Source organism: Berghia stephanieae, chromosome 14, assembly GCF_034508935.2.
Source record: "Berghia stephanieae isolate SIO BIC M18660-M18661 chromosome 14, UCSD_Bste_1.3, whole genome shotgun sequence".
Classification (NCBI taxonomy): Eukaryota; Metazoa; Mollusca; class Gastropoda; order Nudibranchia; family Aeolidiidae; genus Berghia; species Berghia stephanieae.
In genome coordinates this window covers 32658251-32684536 of record NC_088373.1, presented here as the reverse complement: position 1 = coordinate 32684536, position 26286 = coordinate 32658251, and the positions used below count along the sequence as shown (strand labels likewise).

Below are 26286 nucleotides of genomic sequence, written 5' to 3'. Positions count from 1 at the left end.
ATTTGTAAAGCGCTTTGGGCACGTTTAGTGGATAATGCACTATATAAAAGCTCAATTTTTTTAATACCTGATTGTTTTGATTGTGCTCGTTGACCGGTGTTGGCATCTCAGTCAAAAACGCCCGACTATCTCTGGGCGGTGCCTTCTGGGGCGAGGGTTGTTGTTGTTGATGTTGATGCGGCGGCGGAGGCTGTCTCTGTTGCTGCTGCTGCTGCTGTTGGGGTTGTTGATGATATTGTTGTGGCTGTTGGTAGTTTTGATAATGTTGAGGTGACTGAAAACGTTGTTGTTGTTGTTGTTGAGAAGGCGGAGGATGTCTGTTGAACATTGCATGCTGGGATTGGTGCAGCTGCTCCTGTGGTCGTGCATGGGACTCTTGATATGGTTGTTGAGGGGGTATGTGGTACTGGTTGTGAGCTTGCCGCAACTGCTGGTAGCTTTGTCCATGGGTTGGTCCGGATACCTGACGGGAAATTTATACACACTGGTTAATTATCTATTTGACCAATAACAAAACAAAACAAAACAAAACAAAAGCCACAACAAAAAAGAAAAAAATAACAAACAACCCAAAACAATATTCAAAAAAAAAAAAATGAATTTGACGAATGAGAGGAAGACGGAAAGGAGGAGAAGAAGTACAAAAAGAAGAAGAAGAAGAAGAAGAAGAAGAAGAAGAAGAAGAAGAAGAAGAAGAAGAAGAAGAAGAAGAAGAAGAAGAAGAAGAAGAAGAAGAAGAAGAAGAAGAAGAAGAAGAAGAAGAAGAAGAAGAAGAAGAAGAAAGAAGAAGAAGAAGAAGAAGAAGAAGAAGAAGAAGAAGAAGAAGAAGAAGAAGAAGAAGAAGAAGAAGAAGAAGAAGAAGAAGAAGAAGAAGAAGAAGAAGAAGAAGAAGAAGAAGAAGAAGAAGAAGAAGAAGAAGAAGAAGAAGAAGAAGAAGAAGAAGAAGAAGAAGAAGAAGAAGAAGAAGAAGAAGAAGAAGAAGAAGAAGAAGAAGAAGAAAAAGAAGAAGAATATGCTGATACTACTACATCATGTCTTGCAACCCCCCGTGCCATCAAAACGTTGATATGAATGAAGTAAGTCCAGTGGCGTCGACTGGACAAATATATCGGGGTGGCAGTTCATAGTTCAAAGTTCATTGTCGATATTTTCTGTTTATGGGCGAGCACATAGATAGATAGCATTGACAAAGATAAACGGAAATAATGGATGGTCAAAATTAATGGAAGTCTTGGGTCTAGGGAGAGTTTGTCGATGGCCATTTTAATCGATGGACGTAAATACGAAACAGTAGTACAGTTGTAGAAATGGCCAAAATGTAGAAAAATGTATTTGGCTATGTATGGCAGCATGATTAGTTATATAGCAACCACTAGACAGGGAAATAACAAGTTGTAAGAAAACAAAAACATAGAAGAAAAAAAAATGAAAACAAAACTAAAAAAACAAAGACAAAACAAAACCAACCCGTCCCCCAAATAACCCCCAAACGCCCCCCCCCCCAAAAAAAAAACACGAAAAAAAAACAACAAAATAAACTAAAAGCGAACAAACAAGACAGAAATGCTGAATTACAATAAATACCCCATCGATTAAAACCAATGCTGTAAAATGTAGTTACGTCCTTCTTGTTTTTTCCTTTTATTTGTTTTTCTTTGTTTTTGTTTTTTTTTTTCATTTACATTTCTTATTGATTTTCAAAATTTACACCACTTACTTTGGAGGCCATATTTGCTTTGATTTGTTGGTTGTATTGTCTCTTGTTGATAAAATAATCCATACAAAATGAATGGGCACAGATTTAAAGATAAAAAACTCAACAAAAACTCCCAGAGGTTAAATCCAATTGTTATTGGAACGACTCCATACGTAACAAAGTCCTGTGGACTCCAGGCACCATCCACACAAAGAAGAACATATTGAAATCTTAAATAAAACCGTATGTTCGTTATTGTAGAAAGTTAGCTCTTGGCTCACAAAGTCCCTGTGAGATGTGGTGGTAAAGTCAATCATAAACTTGAAAACAAATGTTATTTTAATGTGAGGTAGGGGAGGAGGTAGTGGAGGTGGAGGAGGTGGTGGAGGATGAGGAGGTGGAGGAGGTAGTGGAGGATGAGGAGGTGGTGGAGGATGAGGAGGATGAGGAGATGGAGGAGGTGGTGGAGGATGAGGAGGTGGAGGAGGTAGTGGAGGTGGAGGAGGTGGTGGAGGATGAGGAGGTGGAGGAGGATGAGGAGGTGGAGGAGGTGGTGGAGGATGAGGAGGTGGAGGAGGTGGTGGAGGATGAGGAGGTGGAGGAGGTAGTGGAGGTGGAGGAGATGGTGGAGGATGAGTAGGTGGAGGAGGTGGAGGAGGATGAGTAGGTGGAGGAGGATGAGGAGGTGGAGGAGGTGGTGGAGGTGGTGGAGGAGGATGAGGAGGTGGAGGAGGTAGTGGAGGATGAGGAGGTGGAGGAGGATGAGGAGGTGGAGGAGGTAGTGGAGGATGAGGAGGTGGAGGAGGATAAGGAGGTGGAGGAGGTAGAGGAGGATGAGGAGGTGGAGGAGGATGAGGAGGTGGAGGAGGTGGTGGAGGTGGTGGTGGAGGAGGATGAGGAGGTGGAGGAGGAGGGGGATGAGGTGGTGGAGGAGGATGAGGTGGTGGAGGAGGTAGTGGAGGATGAGTAGGTGGAGGAGGATGAGGAGGAGGAGGAGGAGGTGGTGGTGGTGGTGGAGGAGGATAAGGATGAGGAGGTGGAGGAGGATAAGGATGAGGAGGTGGAGGAGGAGGAGGGGGATGAGGAGAATGATGAGGGGGAGGAGGAGGTGGAGGAGGAGGAGGAGATGGAGGAGGAGAATGAAGAAAAAAGAGAAGATGGACATTTCCTATTGAACACGACGAGGCCGGGTCTATTCTCAGATGCTCGCCCATCTTTAGGCTTTCGTATTATGACGAATTTAAACTTTGTGTATCCAAAAATTGTCCAAGGCGTATCGTCCTCAATCTACATCCCCCCACCCCCCCTCCCTCCTTCCCCACCACCCCCGGCACCCTACTTCTAATTATAGCAACAAAATTATTGAGACTGAAAGGCAGTACCGTGTGCGCATTCACTAAGATCTAAGAGAATTTAATCCCATAGACACCAAAAAAATAGATTGCGTCACCCAATAACACATTAGAATTTTGTAGGGTTGGTGGAATCGTTCAAAATATCCAATGAATAGAAAATATATAAATTATGGGAGGCCTTCCGAAAGCTCCTACATCCCCAGTATTCTTCTAGTAGGGGGTTTGGGAGGGGGGGGGGGGTACTTTTTTTATTATGTTCTAGTAGGGGGTTTGGGAGGGGGGAGTCGTTTATATTAAAAATATGAAAGTTTCCCCCAACCCAAACCCCCTACTAGAACATTATGAAAGAAACAAGAATACTGGGGGATGTAGGAGCTTTCGGAAGGCCCCCTAAATTATTATTAGTCTGTTGACAACTCTTCAATGAAACAATTAAGTAAATAAACAAACAAACTACACACATACACACACACAAATAGAACAATGTGTTGTTAATAATCCGTACAACCACCATAAACAACTATCAACAACAAAAAGCTACACACAAACACAAAATCATTTCAGCTCCATAATCCCAAAGAACATGATTACAGAGCTACTATTTATGCCAACTAAAATTGTTCTATAGGAGGGAGTTCTATTTTAAAAAAAAACAAAGTTTACGGAGGAAATTAAATAAAATTAATCAAAACACACAGAAAAACAAAACAAATACAAAACAAAAATTGAGACTCATCAATAAATATCTATTTTTACATATCATTTCGCAAAACATAGAGGACACATTCAACGACCGAGTAATAAATTATAACGAAAGATATTATAATATCCCGCCAAAAAAAAAGCATTAAGTTGGCAGCACACAGTGCTTAAAAAAAATCCCTTTGGCACAAGTGGCAACGAAATATGTTGTCAGCCACAACAAACACCCGAGTGGACCCTGAAAGAACCAAAATAACTACGTACTGTAGCACCAACAAACCCCAGTCACTCATTACTCATTACGGTAAACAATCTGATTTCTACGTCGTCTTGGTTAATATCGATACGGCATCGGATTTTGTTTGTTTTTTTCCATTTTGATTTATCACAAATTATGTCTGGAAGAAAAATCCATTTTAGCGAGGTACATGGACCAAGGCATAAGGGAACTACGGTTAGTTCAGTTGGGGTGGTTATGACCGGCCCCCAAATAAAAAAAAAAATATTAAACAAATTATAAATATGTGACCCATCGTCTCAAAACGGTATTGTGTAGGAACGAACCAGATGCCTAAAAGCCGAATTAAATGTTAAAACTGGCCAAAAATATAAACTTTTTGCATTAGCACCCTAAAATACGGTATCCATTCTCCTCAATAAAACCTACAAACTAAACCCAAGTCTGATACTTCTGACTATAAATTCAATTTTCAGCATCTTAACCATCCCGACTTAATACCGTTTTGAAGCGAAGGGTCACAAATGGTAAAATTGAGATCATTTGGAATATTCAGCCAATCCCACACTTTAGACTAAAGACCATTGGAAGGACTATTTGGAAGGAGTTCCCTAGTTCCACAGTTTAGTGGTTGGTATCAAGAGGCATTTTTTTTTAATTTTAAGTTTTCGATTCTAAAAAAACAAAAAAATCAACTGAAATCTTTATTTGACGAGTTTGAATAAAGGAAACGATAACTGACGTCATTTCCAAAAGTGTCTGCACTGTTTGTTGTTTGAAGAACGGAAAGCTCATACTATAGATAGTATGCAGATGACGTCACTCAGGCCTTTGTTATTGTTTTTGCCATCCGCGTTTATGAGTTGTTCTCACTAAACTGTATTAACCAGACTATAAAAGTTCATGGTTACACAGAGTTTGTGTGTTGTGAACTCCATGGCCAAGCGCATTCTATCTATAGATAGTATGTACTTGGCTAAGAAGCTCATAACATTGCCATCCGGAAGTATAACGGACCAACACACAAAACTATGTGTAACCCTTAATGTTTATAGCCTGGTTAATACAGTTTAGTGAGAAATACGCGGATGGCAAAAAACAATAACAAAAACCTGAATGACGTCAACTTCATTCTATCTATGAGATAATTGTAAAAAGGCATCCATGTCGATAGTTTTGAAAGGCCGTAGCAACAAGAGGTCACGGAGAAACCATCAATCCATCTATTGATAGTATGCGCTTGGCGCAGAAGCTCACAACAGTTGCCACCCGGAAGTATAACGGACCAACACACAAATCTATGTGTTACCTTGAACGTTTATAGTCTGGTTAACACTATTTAGTGAGAATTACTCATAAACGCGGATGGCAAAAAAAAAAACAATAACAAAAACCCGAGTGACGTCAAATTCATTCTATCTATAAGTGTTCATTCAGACTCATTCGGCACCGAGTCGGAGTTTGTCCCTGTTTCTGTAGCGTTAAAGGAACAGTAGCAACTTGCTTGTTACCTTTTGGGTAGGAAAAATAACTATCGCAAAGAACTTTCCGTCAGGTCTAACAAATCTGGCTACCAAATTACTACTGGGTGGCCGGGGAGTGGATGGGGGAGGGGGGGGGCAGAAAAAGAAATATCGACCTTTCCGGGGATCCCTCGTGGTCCATTTACGTGTGAAAGCGAGTGCTCTACCAACTGAGCTATCGGGACCAACTCACATTTCAGAAGCAACGCTCCAAATCTCAATGGGTTGACAGAACATTCCGTTATCGTCATTCTCTCTTACAAACTGACCATTCTTACTTTTTTTCTCACCAACTACACACTCCAAATCTCAATGGGTTGACAGAACATTCCGTTATCGTCATTCTCTCTTACAAACTGACCATTCTTACTTTTTTTCTCACCAACTACACACTCCAAATCGCAATAGATAGTATGCGCTTAGCTAAGAAGCTCACAACATTGCCATCTGGAAGTGTAACGGACGAACACACACAAAACTCTGTGTAACCTTAAACGTTTATAGTCTGGTTAATACAGTTTAGTGAGAATTACTCATAAACACGGATGGCAAAAAGCAATTACAAAGACTCGAATGAAGTCAACTTCATTCTATCAATTTGTTCAAATAACATTCTGTTTTCTTCACTCTCTCTCTCTCTTACAAAACTGACCATTCTTACTTTCTCTCTCATCAACTACACACTCCAAATCGCAATTAGTTCACCCTGACGTGTACGTATCTGCAGGTCTGAAAACCCAAATTGTGACCCTTCGCCTCAAAACGGTATTAAGTCGGGATGGTTAAGATGCTGAAAATTGAATTTATAGCCAGAAATATCAGACTTGTGTTGAGTTTGTATGTTTTATTGAGGAGAATGGATTCCATATTCTAGGGTGCTAATGCCAACAATTTATATTTTTGGCCAGTTTTAATATTTAATTCGGCTTTTAAGCATCTGTTTCGTTCCTACATAATACCGTTTTGAGACGATGGGTCACAATTGTAATAGGCTATACAGTTCTACTAGATATACTCTCAAAACACTGAAAAATATCGTCCATAACAACAATGCTTTAAAAAATCAGCCCATAATAATAGGGAAAAAAGTCGTGACGTCACAGCATTTACTTTTTTCGGTTCTAAACTCCTTGGAATAGTGTATGTAACCAGTCCTCCGTCGGACCAACGATGAATCAGTGACATATTGATGAATCAGTGACATATTGATGAATCAGTGACATATTGATGAATCAGTGACATATTGATGAATCAGTGACATATTGATGAATCAGTGACATATTGATGAATCAGTGACATATTGATGAATCAGTGACATACTGATGAATCAGTGACATATTGATGAATCAGTGACATATTGATGAATCAGTGACATATCGATGAATCAGTGACATATTGATGAATCAGTGACATATTGATGAATCAGTGACATATTGATGAATCAGTGACATATTGATGAATCAGTGACATATTGATGAATCAGTGACATACTGATGAATCAGTGACATATTGATGAATCAGTGACATATTGATGAATCAGTGACATATTGATGAATCAGTGACATATTGATGAATCAGTGACATATTGATGAATCAGTGACATATTGATGAATCAGTGACATATTGATGAATCAGTGACATATTGATGAATCAGTGACATATTGATGAATCAGTGACATATTGATGAATCAGTGACATATTGATGAATCAGTGACATATTGATGAATCAGTGACATATTGATGAATCAGTGACATATTGATGAATCAGTGACATATTGATGAATCAGTGACATATTGATGAATCATAAGGTGGTTTTGTTTTTTTATGTTTTTAAGGGTTTTACGGCGCTTGCAACACATTTAGGTTATATCAGCACCAGTAAAAAGGAAGAAACTGGGACAGTAAAAAGTTCTAGAATTACAATTAAAGCACCCAAGAAAAAGTAAGACAAAGGGGAACTGAGAACAAATAGGGATCAGATGTAGATTCCAAGAGCATACCACCAATGTACTTAGTTTGAAATCACCTACAAGTCTCATCCAGACACAAGCACAAAATCCAACAAAGAGGAATACACTCAAATGCTTACATTATACATCAAAATAAAAATAATAATACATAACAGAGAGATGATTTACAAGGAAAAAAATATCATCTCCCAAAACAATAACTATGCATTTGACTGTTTCCCTCCCAGCTAGGACTCCGGCCAGAGTCAGGACAAAACCAAGTAATCTCATTCCAAGACAGACAGAAAGCATATTGGAAAACAGAAAAAATGGGATAGAAGACACAGTATGTACCTCCCTGCCCGCTATGGGAGGTCAGGATCCCCACCCAGAATCATAAGGTGGCATAACTACTTTTGGTAACAGGGTGTATAGGCAGATTCTTAGGACTACGGGGCGTAAAAGAGCGAGGATGGATGATCTTTACTGACGACCAGCATTTTTTAGGCTAGACAATTAGATGCCATCACCCTGAAACCAGAAGATCATTTACACAAGGTATGTGCCCAGTCATCCAAAGGACTTGTTTCACACTTCCAATGAGATTGGAACCATTTTTTTTTCTTTTTACATCACACTTTTGTTCACGAAACGTTCGCCCAGCTGTGATCTCAAGTTTGAAACGAATGTTGCTGTTTTTTAAAAATTTACTGGGGTTTTTTGTATGTTTTCTGTGTGTGTGTGTGTGTGTGTGTGTGTGTGTGTGTGTGTTTTAAGGTCAATATACCTATCCCCGTTTATTGTCGTATTTAACTGACGGAGATAAATCTAAATTGGCAAAGCAACGACTAACATTGGGTGTCTCCCATTCCTGAGATTAACCCCCCCCCCCCAAAAAAAAAAAAAAAAAAAAAAAAAAAAAAAAAAAAAAAACGTTTGAAACGATTGGTCACAAAATGAATGATTTTTTCTTCTCTCACAAAATTTAGACGTTTACCGTAATCCGATTGATCACCAATGAATGCTAATCACGAATCACCGGATCCAGCCCACCTTCCCTACACACAATGGATGTATGGATAGATTAAGAGATTATCGAATTACCCAGGCGCCAGGCGTTCCCCTGTTGTTTTTACAATACCCTTGACATTGACACGACACGAGTCAAAGGTCACAGGTCAAATCAACCCCCCCAACTAGCCAATCATAGACAGTCGTGCACGTGACTGAGAAACTACATTATAATAGGCTTCAATAGTCGTGACGTCACTTCCCTCGTAATGACTCATAGTAACTTAGTAACTGGTTCTAAACTATCGGAACAATGGCGGACGCCCTTATGAAATATTTCTCCGACGAGCATAAAAGTGTCATAAAATATCATGTTTTAATTGTTATACATTCTGATCACATGACATGTGAAAAAGTTCTAGCCAGCATAAAGAATTAAAAAGGACCGATTTTCTTTGTTTAGAACCAAGCTGCTGGTTGCTGGGAGGGCGTGACATCAGACTATTTAATCCTATTTATTTCCTTTCATTTTGTTGGTGTGTTACTACAGACGTCGACATATTAAGATGATCACTACTAACGTGTTGACAATTCGTAAAACTGGCATTCGCATCAACTAACAATATTATATTTTTCTGGCCCGCATGGAAATTAATAGGATTCAATAGTCTGATGTCACGTCCGCCCAGCAACCAGCAGCTTGGTTCTCAACAAAGAAAAATCGGTACTTGTATCCTTCGTGCTGGCTAAAACTTTTTCACATGACATGTGATCAGAATGTATAAAAGTCAAAACATGACCATATTTATGATGTTTTACTCCTCTGGATACACTTTTATGCTCATCGGAGAAATATTTCATAAGGGCGATATGGAGATAATGGCATCCCCAATTGTTCCGATAGTTTAGAACCAGTTACGATGCGTCATTACGAAGGAAGTGACGTCACGACTGCTGAATCCTATTGCAGGCCACGTCATCAGCAGCCTTCATCCGAAGATTCCTTAACCACCCATCGTTTCAATTCATCTTGTAATTTCTCAGTAGATTTTTGACCAATCAAAACATGGAATTGTGGCACACCTTCACACGTGCTCGGACAAACATAGTTGGCTGTTTATCAACAATAACGTGAATGAAATCGACTTCTCTCTCTCTCTTTCTCTCTCTCTCTCTCTCTCTCTCTCTCTCTCTCTCTACCTCTCTATCTATACCCCCCCCCCATCTCTCTCTCTCTCTCTCTCTCTCTCTCTCTCTCTCTCTCTCTCTCTCTCTCTCTCTCTCAGATCGTTGTTATTGCTTTCATACCGCTAAATGTGTGACTAGTTATCACACAATTTTCTTGATCATATTTTAAGTTCTGTGTCGGTTCTATTTATCAAGCTGTAGCACAGTGTGCGTATTTTACTTAGACACATACCATCGATAGTGAAACCAGTGTAATGATAATAATAATAATAATAATAATAATAATAATAATAATAATAATAATAATAATAATAATAATAATAATAATAATAATAATAATAATAATAATAATAATAATACTGCACGCTTGTATAGCGACAACATCTCATGCAATATGAGCTCTTGGCGCTTTACAAAAATAAAATCTATATAGATAGTATGCAGATGACGTCACTCAGGCCTGTGTTATTGTTTTTGCCATCCGCCTTTATGAGTAATGCTCACTGAACTGTATTAACTTGACTATAAACGTTCATGGATACACACAGTTTTGTGTGTTGGTCCGTTAGACTTCCGGATGGCAATGTTGTGAACTCCTTAGCCAAGCGCATTCTATCTATACTTAATTAAACAATGACTACAGCTATCAGACACAGGCATATTATTCAATATTTAAAATGCTATTAACATAGAAATACATTTTCATAATAATAAAAAAATAAAAACTCAAGCAAACTAAACATTTTCTAAAGTGACATGTCTTTAACCTGCTTTTGGATGCCTCCGGGGATTCTGAATTTCTAATCTCAAAAGGAGGGCCAGACGATGAACAAAGCTTTCAGTTTACTTGATTAATCAATAAGTGTAGTTTGCTATGTTTACTTATCACTGCCATTGTTTACATTATGACATTATGGTGATGTACGTGTCTATTGTTACAGATTTACGTCCATTGTTCCCATAGGCCTTTGGCATCTGATCGATTCAGATTCAGATTTGACCTCTGACCCCTGGGTTCAGTTGATATGAAGTCAGCAAAGTGAAATTTCAGGTGTTTTCTTTTTGCAATGTCAGAAACTACATTCACTTTATCTGAATATAGGCATATCGATAAACTCAAATATTAGAATATCGATAAACTCAAATATTAGAATATCGATAAACTCAAATATTAGAATATCGATAAACTCAAATATTAGAATATCGATAAACTCAAATATTAGAATATCGATAAACTCAAATATTAGAATATCGATAAACTCAAATATTAGAATATCGATAAACTCAAATATTAGAATATCGATAAACTCAAATATTAGAATATCGATAAACTCGTTCTCTATTTATTGCAGGCCACGTCATCATCAGCCTTCATCCGAAGATTAGTCTTAAGATAATAATATGTGCAGGCCTGACATCCTAACGCAATTAGTAATTTCGTAAATAATGAATTTATATAGCGCCTAAACATCCACGTTAATCTACTACTAAATTACTATTTTATTTATGGGCCTAGTTTGACATTGTTTTAATGGACAATATTTATTTAGCGTCATTAAACAAACCCCATAGATTTCCATTACAACAAGAAGCCAATATTGGATCAGACCTACCTGCAAATAAGTGCATACCGAAAAAGAAAAAAAAAAAAAAAACAACAAATACCGAAACCAAAACAAACAAAAAATAAAACGACCAAAAACAAAATGTTAAAATAAATAAATGAATAAATAAATAAATAAATAAATAAATAAATAAATAAATAAATAAATAAATAAATAAATAAATAAATAAATCAACCATTGAAATGAGCCATCACTTACTTTGACAGCAACCGAGTGTGTACAGTCACAGTAGAATGGCTCCCATCGTGGAGAATGGACGGGGCTATTTTTACTATGATAGCCCTTGTTGTAAATTCTTCTTTTCTCATCATCATCATTATCTCCCTCTAATATCCAAGAATTGATGACGTCATATCTAAGTTCTCGACGAAAACTCGTGGCGTCGTAGTGAACGAGAACACCATTCATATCATCCACAGCATCGTAATCACGATTCCCACCACTCCGCGAATACCTCTCATCTCTGTCACGATCGGAAGTGACGTCACGACGAATGCCGTGATCTATTTCTGGTACGTCGTCGGGTTCAGCAACGAATTTTCTACTTTCATTTTCAAGAATAACGTTATCCCCGTGATTGATGACGTCATTTGGCACACGGTTCACTTTGTTATAATTGTGTATGTTGTTACTATTGAAAACGGTAGCATCATATAACACATCTCTTCGACTACCGCTGCTCTCAATCTGCTCATCTGTATCCATTGTGTGTTATCACTAGATAATTCAAGACGAAAGCCTTTTGGATCAACACTATCAAACCGTGGCCTTCGTAAAGATATTGCCTGACACTGACCAAAAAAATGACGTCAAAATGCCAGTCTTTGGCCGCAAAAGAAAACAAATCGTGAGTTGTATTCAATAGTTAAACCAATGAAATGACTTGTTTCCATGAGCTCTACTAACGACAGCTCACTAGGCGGTGCAAAAACCAAATAATGACGTCAAACTGCCAGTCTTTTTGGATTTCAGTGTCAGGCTATAACATAACGATGGCTACGACAAAAACCAAATAATGACGTCAAACTGCCAGTCCTTTTGGATTTCAGTGTCAGGCTATAACATAACGATGGCTACGACAAAAACCAAATAATGACGTCAAACTGCCAGTCTTTTTGGATTTCAGTGTCAGGCTATAGCATAACGATGGCTACGACAAAAACCAAATAATGACGTCAAACCGCCAGTCTTTTTGGATTTCAGTGTCAGGCTATAACATAACGATGGCTACGACAAAAACCAAATAATGACGTCAAACTGCCAGTCCTTTTGGATTTCAGTGTCAGGCTATAACATAACGATGGCTACGACAAAAACCAAAATAATGACGTCAAACTGCCAGTCTTTTTGGATTTCAGTATCAGGCTATAACATAACGATGGCTACGACAAAAACCAAATAATGACGTTAAACTGGCAGTCTTTTTGGATTTCAGTGTCAGGCTATAACATAACGATGGCTTCGATCAAACTCTCTTGTCACTCAGATCGTAGCCATCGTTAACTTATAGCCTGACACTGACCAAAATCTGAAGTCAAAAGACAATTCTTTAGTCGCAAAAACCCCCCAACAAACAAACAAATCGTGAGTTGTATTCAATAGTTCAACCAATGAAATAGCTTGTTTCCTTGAGCTCTACTAACGACAACTCACTAGACGCTGCATACAACTTTTAAAAAATGTGTCAGGCCGTCGCCATCGTTAACATATAGCCTGACCGTGGCCTTCGTAAAGTTATGGCCTGATACTGCCCAAAAAAATGACGTCAAAATGCCAATCTTTTGCCACAAAAGAAAACAAATTGTGAGTTGTATTCAATAGTTCAACCAATGAAATAACTTGTTTCCATGAGCTTTACTAACGACAACTCACTTGGCGGTGCAAAAACCAAATAATGACGTCAAAATGCCAGTCTTTTTGGGTTTCAGTATCAGGCTATAACATAACGATGGCTACGGCCTGACACTAGAACCCTGTAGGACTTATAGTTTGACGTCATTTTTGAGGTTTTTGCACCACCTAGTGAGTTGTCGTTAGTAGAGCTCATGGAATGGAAACAAGTAATTTCATTCGCTGAACTATTGAATACAACTCACGATTTGTTTCCGTTTGTGGCCAAAGACTTGTCTTTTGACGTCATTTGTTGGTCAGTGTCAGGCTATAAGTTAACGACGGCTACGCTCAGATCTATAAATTAATAATAAAGATAAATATGTGACCCCTCTCCTCTAAACCGTGTTATGTCGGTATGATTAAGGTGGTGGAAAATTGAATTCAGTTGTAATGGAAACAATCTTCTTATGCAAATGCAAAACCTTGTTGTCCTTTAAAACAATGTTAAACCGAGCCCAAAATAGTCTTCAACAGTCGTAACGTCACTTCCTTTCTAATGACGTATGGTAACTTAGTAACACTGGCTCTAAACTATCAGAACAGTGGCGGACGCCCGTATGAAATATTTCTCCGGCGGGAATAAAAACGTTTCCAGAGGAAAAAAAAACACAAAAATTTGATCATGTTTTGACTTTTACACATTCTGATCAAAAGGCATATGAAAAGGGAATGATAAGCTCTAGCCAGCATGAAGAATAAAACGTAATGATTTTCTTTGTTTAGAACCAAGATGGCCGCCGTTGCCGGGCTGCGTGACATCAGACTAATGAATCCAATTGCGTCCTATTATCAGACCTGCAAATATGATCACGTGGCCACCAATCCTTGCGTCCATGCACACACAATGTTAATAGATAATATGCTCACAACCTCCGGAAGTATAACGGATAACAAAACTCTGTGTAACCATGAACGTTTATAGTCTGGATAATACAGTTAAGTGAGAAATTACTCATAAACGTGGATGGCTAAATCAATAACAAAGACCCGGGTGACGTCAATTTAATTCTATCTATAAGAGAAGTGTCTAATGTGTTTTTGAGCGGTGCAAAATCAAATTATTGTTGTGAACTTTTGTTTTGTATCTTCAACTTATTTTTTTTTTATCAATGATTTAGTTACTACAGTGAATCAGAAGAGAAAAAAGAAGAGGAAGAATAATTTAAGTGCTCTCCTTAACGTCATTCAATTCAAATCATGATCACAGAGCACCACGACGCTATGCTCTACAACCACTGCCTTTGAATCTCTCAATTCGGCTATGTGGTCTAGTGGTATGACACTCGCTTTCAGATCGGATGGTCATGGGTTCGAGCCGCGCGCTTGGCGCATAGTTGAGTCCTTGGAAATGGCTCTTTACTCACATTCTCTCACCGTACTCAGGTGTAAAATGAGTACCTGGCCGTTAACAGCGTTGTCTTTGTCAGAAAAATTGTAATATCGACTAACAGGCGTCATTTCCCGTCCTACTTGTTAAATGTTGCTGTTGACCAGCGACCCCTTGTAAAGCGCTTTGAGCACATTTAGTGGATATTGCGCTATATAAAGCTCAATTTAATTTAATTCCACAACCCCGAAAGGTTTAGCTAGCAGACCTACCTACCATTACGAAACATTTCGAGGAAAGAAAGCTGCTTTCATTCTGATTTTGTTATCTCTGTGAATAAAACACATTTTCAAAAATACTAAAACTAAATGATACTTACTTTTGTTTCAAATCTAATTTTCGTGAAATTTAACGGTTGATAATCTGAGGTCACGAAGTAATATTGTGAACTTGATATAATTCCGCGTTACTATTTTTGGGTGAGGGGTAGAAAAATATACACTTTTTAAAAGAATTTTCCATGAAAATCTCACGAAAATAAAGATAAACACATGGCTAAAATCCCAGAGATTCTTCCTCAAAAATCATGAATACATTTCATTACACACAACTTCTAATCCCCTTTTTGCTAATCAAACGCCAAAGTTCATCGGAAGTAATGGGACTAAAACAAAGATTAAGACAGAAACAAAAACAATAACAACACAGACTCGAACTAAAAATCACCACAACAAATTCTTTCCTCAAAAATCATGAATACATTACACAGATTTTTTAATCCCCTTTTTGCCAATCAAACGCCAAACTTCATCGGAAGTAAAGGGACCAAAACAAAGACCAAGAAAGCAACACACAACGACAATAACATAGACTCGAACAAAGACCAAGGCAAACAACACACAACAATAACAACACAGACTCGAACAAAGACCAAGACAGCAACACACAACAATAACAACACAGACTCGAACAAAGACCAGGGCAAACAACACACAACAATAACAACACAGACTCGAACAAAGACCAAGGCAAACAACACACAGCAATAACAACACAGACTCGAACAAAGACCAAGGCAAACAACACACAACAATAACAACACAGACTCGAACAAAGACCAAGGCAAACAACACACAACAATAACAACACAGACTCGAACAAAGACCAAGGCAAACAACACACAACAATAACAACACAGACTCGAACAAAGACGAAGGCAAACAACACACAACAATAACAACACAGACTCGAACAAAGACCAAGGCAAACAACACACAACAATAACAACACAGACTCGAACAAAGACGAAGGCAAACAACACACAACAATAACAACACAGACTCGAACAAAGACGAAGGCAAACAACACACAACAATAACAACACAGACTCGAACAAAGACCAAGGCAAACAACACACAACAATAACAACACAGACTCGAACAAAGACCAAGGCAAACAACACACAACAATAACAACACAGACTCGACCTCAAAACCAACAAAGCGACACAGCAGGTCTGATTGTTCCAATGACAACGGTAAATTAATTCGTGCAGTTCTCAATTATTAATTAGAGACACAGGCATCCTTTCATTATGTATGAATGCTAAAACTAATTTCCAATGATGATGATGATGATGATGCTGATGATGCTGATGATGACGACAACGACGCCGATGATGATGATGATGATGATGATGATGATGATGATGATGACGACGACGACGACGCCGATGATGATGATGATGATGATGATGATGATGATGATGATGATGAAGATGATGATGATGATGATGATGGTGATGTTGATGGTGTTACTGTTAATGGTAATGATGACAAAGAAGACAAGGACAAAAGGGATTACGAAAAAACAAACAAAAACAAAACAACAACAAACAAAATTGAGATTATTAAAATTTTGGCCCAAAAAATCGTCCTTCAAATATGGATCAATTATGTAAAATGACCCTCCCCCCTCCCCCCCCCTTCTTGTCAAAAACTTTCAATTCTGCGACTTCCATAGAGTCACGGGCTTAGAGTTTTTGTTGCCGAGATGAGAGTCAATTTTAAATCCGTCCATATGTGAAGGACGGGTTTTCTGGCCAAAATTTTTAATCCACATGTTTGTTCATAGAACGGTGATATTGATTGCCACTGATCGATATGATTCGTATACCCTTTATCAATTATTTATTTTCAGGTACGATATTATTCCTGCAAAAAAGAAAATCGATTAATTATTGATTATCATTAATATCATCGTCACGTATAAAACCCACCGCGTCAAAACGGTATGAATCTGCGTACACATGTGGATTGTATGAAGTTGACGTCACTCAAGTATTTGTTATTGTTTTAGCCAGTGGCGTGGCATGCTTACAGTATAGGGTGGTGCCAGAATCAAAAGAAAATCACTTAAAATATGGTATATTTGTAAATACGAAAGAAAGAAACAAAAATTAAAGAAAAGATTTAATGAAATAAATAAGAGGCGGTATATACCCTGTCTCAGTTTTATTATTTTTTAAATGCTGTAAACCATTTTTAAATGATGTATGCGGTGCCAGGCACCAAATCAACCAATATAGCCGCGCCCCTGGTTTTAGCCATCCGCGTTTATGAGTAATTCTCACTAAACTGTATTAACCAGACTATAACCGTTCAATATTACACAGAGTTTTGTATGTTGGTCCGTAAAACTTCCGGATGGCAATGTTGTGAGCTTCTCACTCAAGTGCATACTATCTATTATTATCATTGGCAGGCCAGATAGCCGAATGGAATTAACCAGTAGAATTTTGACCAATCAAAATATGGAATTTGTCACATACCTTCACACAGGCCCGGACAAACATAGTTGGTTGTTTATAACCGTCAATGATTTTTAAAACAAATCCCTCTCTCTCTCTCTCTCTCTCTCTCTCTCTCTCACTCTCCCCCTCCCTCTCACTCTCTATCTATCTATCTATCTATCTATCTATCTATCTATCTATCTATCTATCTATCTATCTATCTATCTATCTATCTATCTCTCTCTCTCTCACTCTCCCCCTCCCTCTCTATATATCTATCTATCTATCTATCTATCTATCTATCTATCTATCTATCTATCTATCTATCTATCTATCTATCTATCTGTTTATCTATCTCTCTCTCTCACTCTCCCCCTCCCTCTCACTCTCTATCTATATATCTATCTATTGTTTAAAATATTTACCACAATGTTTGGGGCAGTCTACATCGATGTTTCAGGCTTAATTTGCCATCTTCAGGACTGAGTTGTTTTGACTGTTGTTGTTTCTTGAAGTGGTTCCGGTTTGAAGTTAATTAAGAGGAATTTGCGCCGATGGGGACACTTTCCGTAGATCTCACTTTTCATGTTGAGTGTGGCTCACTCAACATGAAAAGTGAGATCTACGGAAAGTGTCCCCATCGGCGCAAATTCCTCTTAATTAACTTCAAACCGGAACCACTTCAAGAAACAACAACAGTCAAAACAACTCAGTCCTGAAGATGGCAAATTAAGCCTGAAACATCGATGTAGACTGCCCCAAACATTGTGGTAAATATTTTAAACAATAATTCGCTCCATTACTACATGTCGAGCACTTTTCGTACCATATTTGTATCAAACACGATTCAATTCTATCTATCTATCTATCTATCTATCTATCTATCTATCTATCTATCTATCTATCTATCTATCTCTCTCTCTCTCACTCTCCCCCTCTATCTATCTATCTATCTCTCTCACTCTCCCCCCTCCCTCTCACTCTCTATTTCTTTCTTTCTCAGCCAGACGGAGGGTGTCGTGTCAATTGGATCATGAGTTTGGCACTGACCCCCGTGACTTTTTATTCTCTGTTGTCGTCTGGCATTTTTCATAACCCAATTGTTCTGATCAAGGTCACCGTGACATAACACCCTTCAACAAAATGAGCTTTTATATAGTACAATATCCACTAAACGTGCTCAAAGCGCTTTACAAGGGGTCCCTGGCCAGCAGCAACATTTAACATGTAGGACGGGACATGACGCTTTTTTGGCGATATTACAAATTTTTTTTCGTTCAGAGACAACGCTGTCAACGGCCAGGTACTCATTTTACACCTGAGTACGGCGAGAGAATGTGAGTTAAGAGCCTTCTCCAAGGACTCAACTATGCGCCGAAAGGCTCGAACCCAGGACCTTCCGATCCGAAAGCGAGTGTCATACCACTAGACCACTTAGCCACCCTTTTGAGTTAATTGGTCACATATTACATACACTTTATGAATGATTCCTTTAAAGGTACCAGTCGATATTATTCAGCCAAAAAACAAAATCGATTTGTTATTGATTATCATGATCATCAATAACGTATTTCTAAAGTAAGGATTGTATGAGCTTTTGCGTCTTCAATCTTAAACTCATAGCCCGTCCGTAGACTTCGTAAAACTCATAAGCCCGACACTGACTAAAAAATTACGTCAAAATATAGATACAACGAAATTGACGTAAGCTACTCAGAAAAAAAATGGATGGATAGAATAATTAAGAACGAAGGTTTATGGAAAAGACCACAGCAGAAACCAGTGGGAGAGGAAATAGGAAGAAGACGAGGGATGTGGATCAGAAAGAATGACTCCACTACAACAAAGAAAGTATTGGACTGGAACCCTCAGGGCAGAAGATCAAGGGGAAGGCCACGGGGAACATGGAAAAGAATTAAAGAAGCTGATATAACAGAGAAGTGATCAGACATGGAACGAGATAAAAAAAAAAAGTTAGCTCGGGATAGAGAAGGATGGGAACTGTTTGTCTGTGGCCTATACCCTGACCCAGGGTGGAAAAGGCAATGATGATGACGATACTTTTGTGTGTTGTTCCGTTATACTTCCGGATGGCAATGTCGTGAGCTTCTTAGTCAAGCGTATACTATCTATACACGTTCAATGTTACGCAAAGGTAAACTAGATCCGGCTGGGGGATATTGTGAGTAATTTAAATAATTACTTAAACGCATAGGATCCATATATTATTTTTTAACCACACAATACCTCGATCACAAGAAACAAATAACTTTATAATCAAATTCGATCCATCCCGAACTATTCCTGGTTTCCCAGCGAACACATAATACAAATACTATCTATGTAACCTATATGCAGTGTGTAGTGTGTCACCACATTACATAAATGTAACATAAACAAGAAGCCATTGGAAGTTGGAAGACGGAGGCCGTAATGTAAAATCTTAATATTGTTGACACAAGAAATGGTCGTTGTTGTTAGAACGATAGAATAAGAGATATATCGGAGAGAGAGAGAGAGAGAGAGAGAGAGAGAGAGAGAGAGAGAGAGACTGATAGATAGATAGGGAGGGATTGAGAGAGAGATAGAAGATAAAAGGTAGATTAGAGAGAAAGTAGAACGAAAGAGAGAGGGAAATAGAGAAAGAAAGAAAGAGAGAGAGAGAGAGAGAGAGAGAGAGAGAGAAGGAGAAAGAGAGAGATAAAGAGAAAGAGAGAGAGTGTGTGTGTGTGTGTGTCTGTGTGTGTGAGAGAGAGCGAGAGAGAGAGAGAAAGAGAGAGAGATAAAGAGAAAGAGAGTGTGTGTGTCCGTCTGTGTGTGTGTGAGAGAGAAGCCAGAGAGAGAGAGAGAGAGAGAGAGAGAGAGAGAGAGAGAGAGAGAGAGAGAGGGAGAGAGAGAGAGATAAAGAGAAAGAGAGAGTGTGTGTGTGTGTCTGTGTGTGTGAGAGAGAGAGAGGAGAGAGAGAGAGAAGAAGAGAGAGAGAGAGAGAGAGAAGAGAAAGAGAGGATAGAGAGAGAGATGTAGGTGTGTGTGTGTGGTGGGAGGAGAAGCGAGAGAGAGATAAAGAGAGAGAGAGAGAGAGAGAGAGAGAGAGAGAGAGAGAGAGAGAGAGAGAGAGAGAGAGAGAATTATATTGATAATGTGCGTTTAGCCCCAAAAGAATCCCATCAATCCACCAACCAGGACAAAAAAATCTTCCAACACACAAAACTATCTGTCAGCCTTGAAGGTGTATGGTCTGGCAAAGGGCCTACCCACACCAGAGACTGACTCCGACACAACCCGGAACTGCCGTCCATCCTCTGTATTTTGTCTGTGCCTGACGTCTTTATCCGGAAGACGGCAGTGCTGGCTTGTCAGAGTCAGTCTCCGGTGTGGGCTAAATAGTCTGATGTTACGTCTGCCCAGCAACCAGCAGCTTGGTACTCTTTATTCTTCATGCTGGCTAGAACGTTTTCACATGTCATGTGACCAGAATGTATAAAAGTCAAAACATGATCAGATTTATAATGATTTTCTACTCTGGATACACTTTTATGCTCGTCGGAGAAATGTTTCATAAGGGCGTCCGCCATTGTTTCGATAGCTTAGAACAAGTTAGGGTACTAAGTTACAATTCGTCATTACGAGGGAGTGACGTCACGACTGTTGAGTGTGATAGCTAGTCATCCATATTTGGCGATATAAATACAATAACAATGATCAGAGAGTGGTCGATTTCATTCACGTTATTGTTTATAAACAACCAACTATGTTTGTCAGACCACGTGTGAGGTTGTGTCACAAATGCCATGTTTTGATTGGTCAAAAATCTAATGGTTAATTTCAAAGCAACAGGTTCAATCTGACAAAACAGCGTTACGAGACAATTGGATTCAATAGGCTGATGTCACGCCGCCCGGCAACGGCGGCCATCTTGGTTCTAAACAAAGATAATCATTGCTTTTATTCTTCAAGCTGGCGAGAACTTTTCATATGTCTTGTGACCAGAATGTGTAAAAGTCAAAACATGATCAAATTTATGTTTTTTTTTCCCCTCTGGATACGCTTTTATGCTCGCCGGAGAAATATTTCATACGGGCGTCCGCCATTGTTCCGATAGTTTAGAGCCAGTGTTACTAATTTACCATGCGTCATTAGGAAGGAAGTGACGTTACGATTATTGAATCCTATTCGTCATTGTATTACCCATTATCTGACCAAAAAAATGAGAAGAAAAAAATACTAAGTTGCTAGTGGCTGTCAGTGTTGTTTGAAGTAGTACCTGGTACAAAGATCTATATCTCCGATTTCTATTATCTCCCCTTTACTCAAATGTCACGGTGGAAACATGAAATGACTGCTCGACAGTGGAAAAAACAATAAACAAAAAAAAACCAAAAAAAAAAAAAAACAACCCAAAAAACCCCCAAAAACGTATGTAAGATTTTGGCCAGAATAATAGTCCTTCAAGTATAGATAGAATGCGCTTGGCGAAGGAGTTCACAACATTGCCATCCGGAAGTATAACGGACCAACACACAAACTCTGTGTAACCATGAACTTTTATAGTCTGGTTAATACAGTTTAGTGAGAACAACTCACAAACGCGGATGGCAAAAACAATAACAAAGGCATGAGTGACGTCATCTTCGAACTATCTATAGATCGATTAATATGACTCTCATCTTTGGCAAAAATCTATCAAACCTGGGACTTCGGAAATAGTTGGGTTTTTTTTTGCCAAGATGAGAGTCATTTGAATCGATCGATATTGGAAAGACGAGATTTCTGGCCAAATTTTGAAAAACGTCTTTTTTTGTTGGTTTTGGCAAAGAGTGTCCAATCAGGCGTGTTTCGAACGTACTTGACATGTCCACGGTATTTGGATGTGGTTTTGGCAAATAGTGTCCAATCTGGCGTGTTTCGAACGTACTTGACATGTCCACGGTATTTGGATGTGGATTTGGCAAAGAGTGTCCAATCTGGCGTGTTTCGAACGTACTTGACATGTCCACGGTATATGGATGTGGATTTGGCAAAGAGTGTCCAATCTGGCGTGTTTCGAACGTACTTGACATGTCCACGGTATTTGGATGTGGTTTTGGCAAAGAGTGTCCAATCTGGCGTGTTTCGAACGTACTTGACATGTCCACGGTATTTGGATGTGGGTTTGGCAAAGAGTGTCCAATCTGGCGTGTTTCGAACGTACTTGACATGTCCACGGTATTTGGATGTGGTTTTGGCAAAGAGTGTCCAATCTGGCGTGTTTCGAACGTACTTGACATGTCCACGGTATTTGGATGTGGTTTTGGCAAAGAGTGTCCAATCAGGCGTGTTTCGAACGTACTTGACATGTCCACGGTATTTGGATGTGGTTTTGGCAAAGAGTGTCCAATCTGGCGTGTTTCGAACGTACTTGACATGTCCACGGTATTTGGATGTGGTTTTGGCAAAGAGTGTCCAATCTGGCGTGTTTCGAACGTACTTGACATGTCCACGGTATTTGGATGTGGATTTGGCAAAGAGTGTCCAATCAGGCGTGTTTCGAACGTACTTGACATGTCCACGGTATTTGGATGTGGATTTGGCAAAGAGTGTCCAATCAGGCGTGTTTCGAACGTACTTGACATGTCCACGGTATTTGGATGTGGTTTTGGCAAAGAGTGTCCAATCAGGCGTGTTTCGAACGTACTTGACATGTCCACGGTATTTGGATGTGGGTTTGGCAAAGAGTGTCCAATCAGGCGTGTTTCGAACGTACTTGACATGTCCACGGTATTTGGATGTGGGTTTGGCAAAGAGTGTCCAATCAGGCGTGTTTCGAACGTACTTGACATGTCCACGGTATTTGGATGTGGGTTTGGCAAAGAGTGTCCAATCAGGCGTGTTTCGAACGTACTTGACATGTCCACGGTATTTGGATGTGGGTTTGGCAAAGACTGTCCAATCAGGCGTGTTTCGAACGTACTTGACATGTCCACGGTATTTGGATGTGGATTTGGCAAATAGTGTCCAATCAGGCGTGTTTCGAACGTACTTGACATGTCCACGGTATTTGGATGTGGTTTTGGCAAAGAGTGTCCAATCTGGCGTGTTTCGAACGTACTTGACATGTCCACGGTATTTGGATGTGGATTTGGCAAAGAGTGTCCAATCTGGCGTGTTTCGAACGTACTTGACATGTCCACGGTATTTGGATGTGGTTTTGGCAAAGAGTGTCCAATCAGGCGTGTTTCGAACGTACTTGACATGTCCACGGTATTTGGATGTGGTTTTGGCAAAGAGTGTCCAATCTGGCGTGTTTCGAACGTACTTGACATGTCCACGGTATTTGGATGTGGATTTGGCAAAGAGTGTCCAATCTGGCGTGTTTCGAACGTACTTGACATGTCCACGGTATTTGGATGTGGTTTTGGCAAAGAGTGTCCAATCAGGCGTGTTTCGAACGTACTTGACATGTCCACGGTATTTGGATGTGGTTTTGGCAAAGAGTGTCCAATCTGGCGTGTTTCGAACGTACTTGACATGTCCACGGTATTTGGATGTGGATTTGGCAAAGAGTGTCCAATCAGGCGTGTTTCGAACGTACTTGACATGTCCACGGTATTTGGATGTGGTTTTGGCAAAGAGTGTCCAATCAGGCGTGTTTCGAACGTACTTGACATGTCCACGGTATTTGGATGTGGTTTTGGCAAAGAGTGTCCAATCAGGCGTGTTTCGAACGTACTTGACATGTCCACGGTATTTGGATGTGGTTTTGGCAAAGAGTGTCCAATCAGGCGTGTTTCGAACGTACTTGACATGTCCACGGTATTTGGATGTGGTTTTGGCAAAGAGTGTCCAATCAGGCGTGTTTCGAACGTACTTGACATGTCCACGGTATTTGGATGTGGTTTTGGCAAAGAGTGTCCAATCAGGCGTGTTTCGAACGTACTTGACATGTCCACGGTATTTGGATGTGGTTTTGGCAAAGAGTGTCCAATCAGGCGTGTTTCGAACGTACTTGACATGTCCACGGTATTTGGATGTGGTTTTGGCAAAGAGTGTCCAATCAGGCGTGTTTCGAACGTACTTGACATGTCCACGGTATTTGGATGTGGTTTTGGCAAAGAGTGTCCAATCAGGCGTGTTTCGAACGTACTTGACATGTCCACGGTATTTGGATGTGGTTTTGGCAAAGAGTGTCCAATCAGGCGTGTTTCGAACGTACTTGACATGTCCAAGGTATTTGGATGTGGTTTTGGCAAAGAGTGTCCAATCAGGCGTGTTTCAAACGTACTTGACATGTCCACGGTATTTGGATGTGGTTTTGGCAAAGAGTGTCCAATCAGGCGTGTTTCGAACGTACTTGACATGTCCACGTATTTGGATGTGGTTTTGGCAAAGAGTGTCCAATCAGGCGTGTTTCGAACGTACTTGACATGTCCACGGTATTTGGATGTGGTTTTGGCAAAGAGTGTCCAATCAGCGTGTTTCGAACGTACTTGACATGTCCACGTATTTGGATGTGGATTTGGCAAAGAGTGTCCAATCAGGCGTGTTTCGAACGTACTTGACATGTCCACGGTATTTGGATGTGGTTTTGGCAAAGAGTGTCCAATCAGCGTGTTTCGAACGTACTTGACATGTCCACGGTATTTGGATGTGGTTTTGGCAAAGAGTGTCCAATCAGGCGTGTTTCGAACGTACTTGACATGTCCACGGTATTTGGATGTGGTTTTGGCAAAGAGAGTCCAATCAGGCGTGTTTCGAACGTACTTGACATGTCCACGGTATTTGGATGTGGATTTGGCAAAGAGTGTCCAATCAGGCGTGTTTCGAACGTACTTGACATGTCCACGGTATTTGGATGTGGGTTTGGCAAAGAGTGTCCAATCAGGCGTGTTTGGAACGTACTTGACATGTCCACGGTATTTGGATGTGGTTTTGGCAAAGAGTGTCCAATCAGGCGTGTTTCGAACGTACTTGACATGTCCACGGTATTTGGATGTGGGTTTGGCAAAGAGTGTCCAATCAGGCGTGTTTCGAACGTACTTGACATGTCCACGGTATTTGGATGTGGTTTTGGCAAAGAGTGTCCAATCAGGCGTGTTTCGAACGTACTTGACATGTCCACGGTATTTGGATGTGGTTTTGGCAAAGAGTGTCCAATCAGGCGTGTTTCGAACGTACTTGACATGTCCACGGTATTTGGATGTGGTTTTGGCAAATAGTGTCCAATCAGGCGTTTTTCGAACGTAATTGACATGTCCACGGTATTTGGATGTGGTTTTGGCAAAGAGTGTCCAATCAGGCGTGTTTCGAACGTACTTGACATGTCCACGGTATTTGGATGTGGTTTTGGCAAATAGTGTCCAATCAGGCGTGTTTCGAACGTACTTGACATGTCCACGGTATTTGGATGTGGGTTTGGCAAAGAGTGTCCAATCAGGCGTGTTTCGAACGTACTTGACATGTCCACGGTATTTGGATGTGGTTTTGGCAAAGAGTGTCCAATCAGCGTGTTTCGAACGTACTTGACATGTCCACGGTATTTGGATGTGGTTTTGGCAAAGAGTGTCCAATCAGGCGTGTTTCGAACGTACTTGACATGTCCACGGTATTTGGATGTGGTTTTGGCAAAGAGTGTCCAATCAGGCGTGTTTCGAACGTACTTGACATGTCCACGGTATTTGGATGTGGTTTTGGCAAAGAGTGTCCAATCAGGCGTGTTTCGAACGTACTTGACATGTCCACGGTATTTGGATGTGGGTTTGGCAAAGAGTGTCCAATCAGGCGTGTTTCGAACGTACTTGACATGTCCACGGTATTTGGATGTGGTTTTGGCAAAGAGTGTCCAATCAGGCGTGTTTCGAACGTACTTGACATGTCCACGGTATTTGGATGTGGGTTTGGCAAAGAGTGTCCAATCAGGCGTGTTTCGAACGTACTTGACATGTCCACGGTATTTGGATGTGGGTTTGGCAAAGAGTGTCCAATCAGGCGTGTTTCGAACGTACTTGACA

General features: G+C 39.9%; 1 protein-coding gene across 2 annotated transcripts in view; it reads right to left on the bottom strand.

The window, feature by feature from the left end:
* LOC144960029 (uncharacterized) overlaps positions 1 to 26286 on the bottom strand; it is a 69281-nt gene that overhangs the window by 26188 nt on the left and 16807 nt on the right. For both annotated transcript variants that reach the window (XM_078892973.1, XM_078892974.1), the window contains exon 3: positions 68 to 463. In XM_078892973.1, coding sequence (XP_078749099.1) covers positions 68 to 463 — 396 coding nt within the window. The remainder of the gene's footprint in view (positions 1 to 67; positions 464 to 26286) is intronic.